Source organism: Vitis riparia, chromosome 3 (assembly GCF_004353265.1).
Source record: "Vitis riparia cultivar Riparia Gloire de Montpellier isolate 1030 chromosome 3, EGFV_Vit.rip_1.0, whole genome shotgun sequence".
Taxonomy (NCBI): domain Eukaryota; kingdom Viridiplantae; phylum Streptophyta; class Magnoliopsida; order Vitales; family Vitaceae; genus Vitis; species Vitis riparia.
This window is the reverse complement of record NC_048433.1, coordinates 572456-583573: the sequence shown is the minus strand read 5'-3', so window position 1 is coordinate 583573 and position 11118 is coordinate 572456. Positions and strand designations below refer to the sequence as shown.

Below are 11118 nucleotides of genomic sequence, written 5' to 3'. Positions count from 1 at the left end.
ACCAATGTAAAAATTAAACTACCAAAATATTATCCATGTTATTTTTAAATGCTCTTCATAAGTCTACAAAATAATTAAAAAAACACTTAAAACAACCTAAATCTATTATAAAAAGTAACTTGTTCTCAGAACCAATTTTCAGAAATCTGTTTTAAAATAAAATTTTGTCAAACCTGTTTTTTAAGTGTAAAAAATTATTTTTTATTTTGAAAAATAGAAAACAATTTCCAAACACCCTCTTATAAGCTGGGTTACACCGGTGTTAGGATGCTTCTTGTAAATTCCTCACTCAAACTGAAATTACTAGCATTGTGGTAACTAAATTCCGAAGGATCACGAAGACAACTGAATACCAACCAAAACACAATGATAGCAACAGGCACAATGCTGCAAAATTGCAAGCTCGATTTGGATCTTTAAACTGAGGAACAAATTATTTTTCTAGTCAAGGGTAGAGATGATAGTGAACACCCTTTTTGCTTACAGGCAATGGAGCAAGCTGAACTACCATTGTAATGGCCATAGCCGACTAACCAACAATTCTCAACAAAAAACAAATAAACACTAAGCTATAAGCATGGCACCACAGAACACAGAGATGCTTTACACCAAGATGAAATATGTTCCGCCACAATCAAATTATTTCCATCAGAAACCAAAAAAAAACAGCCCATCTCCTTCAGTGATGAGACTTTGCTTCAGCTTTCTTCTGAGACTTTGCCTTGGACTGATAGCAAAGAAAAACATAAGACAAAAGTACAGATTTCAAACATTCTTCTATACAAGGAAATATTATAAATACAAAAATAGAAGCTATACACCAGGGTACACAGATCATATATAATGGGTAACAAAAGCCGTTGCCAGAAATAGAGAAAATACTAGAAGAACTACTCCCTCCCTCAACTAGATCTCAACCAATCTATAAATCAATTAAAGCCATCGAATCTTCTCCTATGTACATGCTAACCTATAACACTAGATTTCTAATGAAAGTGCACTTTAGCACTTGAACAGACTACTCCTAGTTTACAAACGTTCTTCAATTTCTTTCCTTGCATGTTACATTAAAATATCCTTCATGTGTGCATCTATTTGCATAAAGTAAGCATCAATTGTGATTTGTAAGGATGTTTGATGGGGTATGATAGATAGCAAATCCTTGCTGCCAATAATTTGGCACCAGCCAACATCATCGGCTTGGCAAGCAGGAAACAGCATCGATATTTGAGAAAATGCACTGAATGTGAACAATATCCATATCCACTAAATGGAAGGTAACAAAATAATAAAAAACAATGATAAGCATCATCTTCTTCTGTAAAATAGTTAAACAAACGTGAACACCTAAAGTGAAATGAGTTATTCACTTCATGCTTCTACCCATGGCCTTGGAGCATGTCCCATAGAAGCTTCTTCCAACCAAATTCAAAACTCGGCATTCCAAATACAATTGTGTAAGAAATAACCACATATACATGTGAGCAATAACCTGTCATATTCCAATGGCATTATAAGACCCCTCAACCCCTACCCTCTGGCTGAGATATTCAGCACACTCACCTTTACCAAGAGACCACATACATAAATAATTGTGTTGCTCCAGGACTGTCTGTGGTACAAAATTATATAATCTAGATTCCGAAAACAGAACAAGTTGGCCTTGTTGCATAATCATCTTCCAGAGAAAGTGATTATTTTCACATAGGAAAATTAAATCAACAGTTTACTTGCAAAAAAAATCCAAGAAAAAGAGAACCAAAACCATAAAACAAGATGTAATCCCCTTCGGACATCTTAAAAGAAGCACATAAAGGAATTGCTCCAATCAACACTGACATCTTCAGGAATGCAAAAACCTCCTCATACCACTGCCAGTTCATATGAGAGAATGGAACGGTTTCCATTCTCCATTTACAACTATCTACATAAAAGGGGTCACAAAGCTCTTTCCACCATGTCAAATTCGAACTCAAGATGGAATGCAGCACACTACAAAGCATCTTTAGTCCTCCCAATTTAACATCTAAGAGAGAGTACAGTACCTAATGCAATGGATTTTTAAAAAATCAAACATATATATTTCAAAAACTACCCTAGAAAACAAAGAACCCATTAGAACCTCCAAATGGTCATTAGCAATGGTAAGATTGAAATCTCCAAGCCAAGACATTCTGTTTCTATAAATCCAATATATCTGATCTGTTTCAACCATATGAAATCAGAGAATTCCCATTTTAAGCAAATTAAGTTTTCCATAAACCCCCAACTCAGAAGTATGAACTGGGTTCGACTCTCTTCAAAGATTTCGAGGCATCAAATTCCATTTCTCTCTCAACACACAAGTTTAAGGCATTGGCCGAATTCACTAGAATCCGACACCTTAATCCATCCAATCCATATCTAAACCCTAAACCCAAATCGAAATACAAAGCCAAATTCAAAACCGTTGAATTAATTGAATCCATTATGATAACACAATAAATTGAGTATGGAATACCTTGGACTTGAGGTACTTGAGCTTAATGCTCCCGTAAACCAGACCCGCAGAGAATGCGGAAACACGAGCGACCTACAAGATCCATAGAAACCATGATCGGATGCCCAGAAAGTAGAAGAGAAAAGAAAACCCAAAATAAAGAAAAAAGAATATTAGAGTTTTACCAAAGCAAGGGTGCTGGTACCGGAATACGGTCCTGGAGGAGGCGCCATTTCACCGATCTCTGTTTCGATAGCTAAAGAACTGAAGAAGACAGCAGCCCTCTTTATCCCTAGCCCTAGATCAGCCAATGCAAAACGCTGCGTTTTGATGTGTGATTGCCGCAACGGTGAAACATCGAAACATGGAATTTGATAAGCCTTTAACAAGGGCCGTAATTCAAGTTGGGCTGGGCCTTCACCAATGCATTGGGCTCAAGGTCCCAGCCAATAAATTTTGTTGGGGGCCCTGGCCCTGGGCTGAGAATGGGATAAAAACATGACAATTTCAAAATACCTTTTCTCTTTATTATCATTATTTGTACATCACTAAAAACACTATTAAAACACTTGTTATTATTTATAAACAAATACTAGTGATTTTTCTTGAAGGCATTTTTCATATAAGTATTATTAATAAAAGCATTGCAAGTTAAAAATACTTTAATCAAAATCACTCTCAAACAGGTTCTAAGTCTTTGTTTGTGAGCAATTCTTATAAAAGCAGTTTTTTTTCGATCAAAAGATTAACATGTTTAGTGATGATGGGTAAAAATGCTCATGATCACAAATATTTCATATTCACAAATTAAATATCATTGCACCTCAAGGATGTTCATTAAGGCTAGTATATACATATAGAGAAAGAGAGAGATTTTTATCTTATTGATACCAGGATTGCTTGAATATCAATTTTCATGAAAAATTATTTTAAGGCTTTTAAGAGACTAAAAGACTAAACCCTGTCTTTTCTAACTTGAAAATTAAGTTTAAACAACAGTTTCAAGTTATTTTTTCTTTTAAAAAGAAGTAAGTTTTACGTCATCGAAAGTTCACAAAAAGAACCTAAAGAGCTATAAATGCATTGCCACAACACATGTGGTTGGCTTATTGCCATGTAACATGCTGAAAATTTAAAAATTATGAAAAATAGTTATGGCATGCCGAGAGGTTGTTCGATTTGATCAACCTATTTAGCAAATTGCCCTCTAATGATTACTTATAATGTATTTAATGCTCTATTGATTAATTAAGCCTTGGGCACATTAATTGATATCTTCAACAAACTTGTAACTAATGGTTAGTTTGATCCCAAAAAGTCCGTGGATGATGCCTTGACACTTTTTAAACCAATAAAACACTTACATGTTGTATACATGCTTTGAATACCTTTTTGAAAGTTTTTAGAGCGGTCGAAGTTTCCAAGTTTCCAAGTTTGAATTTGTTTTCTTTCATTAAATTACTTACCCACTCCCATAAGACTTTTAATTGTTTTTGTTGCCGTGAGTGGATGAGATTTTAAAGCTTGCAAGCTTAAAAAGGCTCGGAAATTCAAGTGCAAAGAAAAACGTGAAGAATCTTGTTCAAAAAGACTCATCGAATCAATGGATTATATCCGAGTGTGTTTGGGAGTGATTCTGAAAAACATTTTTTATACTTTTAATATTTTAATAATAATAAATTTTAAATATTAAAAATATTAAAAACGCTTCTTAAAATAATTATCAAATGGACTCTAAATCATGAATGTAGGTAAATTATATCTATTCACAGTAGAAATGAATATTTATATTTTTATCTTTTTAATTTTGATATGTTGCATTATTTAACATTTATTGCTTGCAAGTTTATATAAAGTTTAAAAAAATATTACCACTAATTTTTATCTAATAACACTTTATCAATAATACTATTATTAGAAACACTTTTATAAAAAATATTAATTATTTTAGAGATAAATAAAAAATATCCACAAATTGTTTTGAAAATCATATAATATCATGACGAACCAAAATTTTAATGTGTATCGTTAGATTTTAATATTCAATATTAAATCATTGATAATAATAACAATAATAATAATAATAAGAAAAAGACAAAAAAGGAGGAGATAGACTAGAAGAAGAATCAACATCTTTCTCCACTTTTTCCATTCCTCTACGTTATTCCAATTTTTGTCCTAAAACCCCAAAAATGCTTATCTAGACACTTGTTACTTTTCTCTTATCTTATCCAATTTAAATTTTATTTTTCTCCCAAAATTTAATATTCTTTATTAAATTTAAACAAAAGTTTTTTTTCTATTTTTTTTTCTATAGAATGTTCAATAATTTTTCAAAAAAAAAAATTAAAAATACTAACTAAATAAAAGTAACAAGAAAAAAAAATTGAAATGGGACTTTTAGCATGAGAATTCATAAGAATTTTTATTTTTTAAAAATAAAAGTGAAAAGTATAAGTAAGAAAGTAAGATATGAAAATTGTGATATAAGTAAAAAAAAAAAAATGTAATTGAGGTAAATTAAAATATGATTACAATATAAAAAATATGACGAAAATATAAAATATATGATCAAGATAGTAAGGTACATAAATTGTAATTAAGGTATGACAAATGTTATCATGGTGTAAAAATATGAAAAAGAAAAAAAAATATATGATTAAGGTACTAAAATACAAAAAATATATATAATTAGGGTATTAAAAATATTATTAAGTGCAAAAAAATGTGAATAATATATAATTATGATAAAAAAAATGTGATTGAGATACAACGAATGTGACAAAAATACCAAGTTATAAAAATTGTAACGTAAGTATAAATAATATTATCATGATAATAAAAATTAATAATAATTAATAGTATGCTTTGGAATTGTATTTTAGAATAATTTTTTGATATTCAAAATAAAAAAAAAAAACACAAGAAACATATTTGATAATTAAAAACCATATATAAAAATTATTTTTAAAATATATATAAAAATATTAAAAATAGATTAAAACATTTTAGATTTCGAAATAGATTTTTGTTCTACAAAAATCAATGAGCATATTTTACAAAATATTCTAAAAGAAACTATTTCTTAGAATTGATTTTGAAAATGGTTATAGAATAAATCCTGAAATTCTAGATTAGGAAGAATATATATATATATATAAAATTTAAAATAAATAAAAATGAAATAATATTATGTAAAAATTTAATGGAACAACGCACGGAATACAATCCAAAATCGCATCTAACTTTCCATTTCAGGTTGCATTCCTCTTTTAACCTTTTTTTTTTTTTTAATATTCTATTTATCTCTTAATTTACACATGACAACTCATGTGGTATATATTCTTTGTCCAATTAATAAATATTTTTACAAAAATAAATAACAACTTTTCTAAGCCCCTAAAAAATGAAATTTAATTTGACTTCACTTTTTTTTTTTCTCATTTTTAATTTAATTTATAAATTAAATTATCCAAAACTATAATATGGGATTGGGTTAGGAATAAATTGAGTTTTGAATTACAACTATACCCTCCTAATAAAATTCAAATTAAATTAAATCAATCACTTAAAAATTTTCAGAAAGTCTACAAAGGAACTTTCTCCATGGACCTCACATTTCCGAACATAGAAAATTCTCTCACTTTATTCTTTTAAAAAGATCATTGAATAAATTAGAAAGAATCCACTTGGATGCATGAGTGTGGTGGAGTATATCCTTTGCTGTCCTTATGTTACTTACCCATTTCTCTTGGCCCATGCCCTCTCACAACTCACTATCAAACACAACCTCCAAAAACAAAAAATAAAAATATCCCATTTCAAATTTGGGTATCTTCATTCCACGTTTTCATGAAAAAAACAAATATTTTCTCAATTCAGTCAAAATGTACTTACTTTTTTAATCCAATATCATAATTATTTCATTATTTATAATACGTGTTCCATATATCTTTATAATCTTGATTTTTTTTAGGAATAAGAAAAATATCAGATATCCAATCAATTTTTAATTAATTCGTATTGAACTTTTAACATTTACGATTTAAAATGGTTTAAATAAACAAAATCGAGATGATAAAAAAATGAAACCAACATGTAAAATGTAAAATGCAAAACAACGAGGCCCGAGATACGTATGTGTATGTGATATCATTTGATTTATCGTATTTTAAAAAAAAAAAAATACTATGGGGGAAACCTAATAATGGTGTTTTTTCATTCTTTGTCCTTGTTAAGTGACCTCATGGAGAGAAAGGGCATTGTGGGCTCCATTTGGACCAACCCTATATGTGTATGCACTTTCACAATTCATAATGGGTCAAAATTTTGTTTTAATTTGACTCCAGGGCTGCATTCACATTGAAGAAGATTATATTATTGGTCTTTAAGGGGAGACTTTCATTTTTTCTTTTACATGTTTCTTGACTTAAAGAAAATGGGTTATTTTTATAATTATTAAAGTAGGGTGAATCACGAAAATAATTATTAATTTGAATTATTTAATTCCTCATCAATCTCATTGAACAAGTACAAAGCCCTAGTGCCCAAATAAGGGAAATAAATATAATTTTTTTTTGTCTCCATAAATGTTCATTATTGATGAATAAACAAATGGGAAAATGTGGTATCATGAAAAGATAATAATTACTTCCAACCATTTCATACTTTGTCAAGACATTAATGGCACCAAAAAATATCAATTATTAAAAAGGGTAAAAAAAAAAAAACAAAAACAAAAACAAATACAATAATTGCCCACAAGAAAGAGGAACAATGGGGTCTTCCAAACCATCCCTTGTGCCCGATCTCCCCAATTCCTTTTAATAAGAGAGATTATTAGTCGATTAAAAGTAATTCTAGAATTAGAAAAACATTGTTATGTTTTTTCCTTGTAAAAATTAAAAATATTGAGAATAGTCTTAAGTTTTTCTTAAATTATAATAAATGAGATTTTTTTTTTGATAAAATTACTTTTTATTAGAAATTACATTACCAAAAATGTTATTAAAATACTTTTTTATTTGAATATGTCCAAATATGTTAATTAATTTTCTTTAAAAGGATTTTTTTATATATATAATAGTGTTGTCCATGAAAAATGCTTAAATTAAAAATCAGTTTCCTAGATACACTCCCAAATTAGTAATTTTATTTGGGTTTTATTTAGATTCCTCGTTTAATTAAAGTTCAATAGGGGAAAAAATGATTTATTATAAATATATATATATATATATATATATATATATATATATATATATATATATATATATATATTATATTATAAAACAATATGATAAATTTTCTTTTTTTGCTTAATAATTATCATCCAATAAATAGTTGAGGGTGATGAGGCTATATCACCAAGGGTGACACAAACTACGCCACCAATTTTTTTGGGAAATTTGAGAAAAAATAAAAAGGAAAAAACAAATACCTAGGACTCTCTTCACTCTGGGGAGCCTCCTCTTTCTTGGTCGTCTCCTCTCGTTCTCTGCAGTTCTCGTGAACCGCCATGGCAGCTTCAAGCAATTTCAGTTCTATCTCACGCTCTGGTGAAAAACCCTATTCTCTGTCTGTCAACCCTTCTAAGGCCCCTGTCTGTTTTAGTCCTAAAACCCTTCAAAAACCCTCCTTTGTTCACAGACCCTCATCCTTTCAGCCCCTTTCTCAAGCCCACAAACCCGCTGTGGTTTTATCCTCGAAAAATCCCATTGCCGGTGTTGTATCTGCAGGTAACGCTGACCCAGATAGCGGTTTTGTTCTGTCCGATCACGACGAGAAGCCCCGGGAAGAATGCGGCGTCGTCGGTATCTTTGGCGACCCCGAAGCCTCCAGGCTCTGTTATCTCGCTCTCCACGCCCTCCAGCATCGCGGCCAGGAAGGCGCCGGGATTGTCACCGTCAACAACAACGTTCTTCAGTCGATTACCGGCGTTGGACTCGTCTCGGATGTGTTCAACCAGTCTAAACTGGAGCAGTTGCCTGGAGACTCTGCTATAGGGCATGTGCGTTACTCGACTGCTGGTTCCTCCATGCTCAAGAACGTCCAGCCCTTTGTTGCCGGGTACCGATTCGGGTCGGTTGGGGTTGCCCACAACGGTAATTTGGTGAATTATCGGTCGCTTCGGGCGAAGCTGGAAGATAGCGGGTCGATTTTTAATACTAGTTCTGATACCGAGGTGGTTCTCCACCTTATTGCGATTTCAAAGGCCAGGCCTTTCTTTTTGAGGATTGTTGATGCTTGTGAGCAGCTTCAGGGGGCATATTCTATGGTGTTTTTGACCGAGGACAAGCTGGTTGCTGTGCGAGACCCCTATGGGTTTAGGCCATTGGTCATGGGGAGGAGGAGTAATGGCGCTGTGGTGTTTGCCTCAGAGACTTGTGCCCTTGACTTGATCGAAGCTACATATGAGAGGGAAGTGTATCCAGGCGAAGTGTTAGTGGTGGACAAAGATGGGGTTCAGTCCCTTTGTTTGATGCCCCACCCTGAACCGAAGAAATGTATATTTGAGCATATCTACTTCTCCATGCCCAACTCGGTTGTTTTTGGTAAGTCGGTTTATGAATCTCGGCGGGCATTCGGGGAAATTCTTGCCACAGAAGCTCCGGTTGATTGCGATGTTGTGATAGCAGTGCCGGATTCAGGGGTGGTGGCTGCATTAGGTTTTGCAGCCAAAGCAGGGGTGGCCTTTCAGCAGGGGCTGATAAGGTCACACTATGTTGGAAGGACTTTCATTGAGCCATCACAAAAGATTAGGGACTTTGGAGTGAAGCTCAAACTCTCTCCGGTCCGAGCCGTATTGGAAGGGAAGAGGGTTGTGGTGGTGGATGACTCAATTGTGAGGGGCACCACTTCTTCGAAAATTGTTAGGTTGATTAAGGAGTCAGGGGCTAAAGAAGTTCATATGAGGATTGCGAGCCCCCCAATTATTGCATCTTGTTATTATGGAGTGGACACACCGAGTCCAGAGGAATTGATATCTAATAGGATGAGTGTGGAGGAGATCAGGGAGTTTATCGGATGTGATTCGCTTGCTTTTCTGCCAATCAACAGCATGAAGAAGTTGTATGATGAGGAAGCTCCAAATTATTGTTATGCTTGTTTCACTGGAAACTACCCAGTGCTACCTACAGAGCTTAAGGTGAAAAGGGTTGGTGATTTTGTGGATGATGGGTTGAATGGTAGTATAGAATCCATTGATGGGGGTTGGGTTCAAGCATCTAGGAATCAGGTGGCTCAGAAGGTGGCTAGCAGTTCCTGATAGTTGCCTCTTCTTGGTGGATGTATTGTTTGCCATGCCTTCATTTCACTATATAAATGCTTTTTGTGATGGAAAAAGCAGGATTTTGGGGTATTTGTATGTGATCGGCGGGTGAGAGTTGTCTGCAATGCTCTTGAGTACAATATTTGTGGGCTTATTTGGAGAAATGGGTTCCAAATTTTAAAATTTATACAATCTCTTTGTCTACTCTAATGTTTTTGCTTAATTGAATATGACATTCATTTAGGCTTACTTTTTCTTACTGATGAATTCTGGGGTTGAAACTTAGTTCCACCTTTCATATGGCTGTCTCGTGCTTTATAATTGATGCCTTTCCCGTTTTTCTACTTGTCGGTTTGCTTTTGCTGGAGTATTGTATCTGATTGTTCAACATCCATCATTGGACCCAGGTCTCTAGCTTGATGTTAGTGGAAAACCAATGCAATATGAAATCGCATTGAATTAGAATCCCTAAGTTATGATGAAAGATTCGGCACAACAAGCTAGTCTTATGATAAAAAATTTCAGCAGAGTTTGCAGGCCATGATCTAGCATATCCCAGAAATTATGATAGAGCCTGTGGATAATTTCAATCCGTGACTTTCATTCTTTGACTGCCTAAAAAGGTAATTCTGTAGATGGCAAATGATGCATTTGAAGCTATTCTTTTCTTCTCTTTGGTGAATAAGACTTTTAAATCACTGGTTAAGTCTTAAATGCTTGTTACAAACATGAAAGGTACTGACTCTTGTTGCCTGGACTAACCAATAAATGCAGAGGAGGTTTTGTATTTGAGTAGCAATAGTGAATTGGCATGTGGCTTGGCTGACAAGTACTAGAAAAACCTGAAATTTTTTTTACCATTCTGGTTCATTCTCATATCCTAGTCAGTGATGGAAAAGATGGAGTTTTAGAAGATTACTAGGAGACAAGTTTGTTGCCTGGCAACATGAGCCATTCTCATCTTCTCTTCATGTTGTAATCGAACCTAATCTTGGATTATTGTTTCTCTTCTTTACTGTGTCTTTTGGGTGAGTCTAGGGTTGGTGTCTGGACGGAACCATAATGCCCGACAAATTTTAAGTTAAAGGAATGCATACCCAATCATGATGGAAATAGATGAATTAAACACTGATGAATGATGCAGTGTGATCATAGGCTCATGCTCATGCCTGGATAAGACTGGTTCCTGCATATATATGCAGATTTAGCCATGTTCTTGAAAATTTCATAAACATGATGCTTTAGGGCATAAAGAATAGTTCGTAGCCAGTTTAGAGATGTAAAATGCCGAGATAGTTTGTCGAAAAAAGAAAAGAAAAGAATGCAGTTCCTCTTCTTTGTTCAGCATAGATCTCCGGCTGCCCTCACATTG

The 11118-nt window shown here is 33.2% G+C and overlaps 2 protein-coding genes across 2 annotated transcripts; one reads left to right on the top strand and one right to left on the bottom strand.

Annotated features, from left to right (window-relative positions):
• Window positions 1-370: 370 nt before the first annotated feature.
• On the bottom strand, window positions 371-2797 carry LOC117908810. Its single transcript, XM_034822585.1, has 3 exons — window positions 2665-2797; window positions 2501-2572; window positions 371-721 (listed from the first exon to the last, which is right to left on the bottom strand). Exons 1-3 carry the CDS (start codon window positions 2710-2712, stop codon window positions 680-682), a joined length of 162 nt encoding a protein of 53 aa, XP_034678476.1. The 5' UTR covers window positions 2713-2797; the 3' UTR covers window positions 371-679.
• Window positions 2798-7928: 5131 nt separating this feature from the next.
• On the top strand, window positions 7929-10067 carry LOC117910890 (amidophosphoribosyltransferase, chloroplastic-like). Its single transcript, XM_034825071.1, has one exon. It carries the CDS (start codon window positions 7995-7997, stop codon window positions 9741-9743), a length of 1749 nt encoding a protein of 582 aa, XP_034680962.1. The 5' UTR covers window positions 7929-7994; the 3' UTR covers window positions 9744-10067.
• Window positions 10068-11118: the final 1051 nt, after the last annotated feature.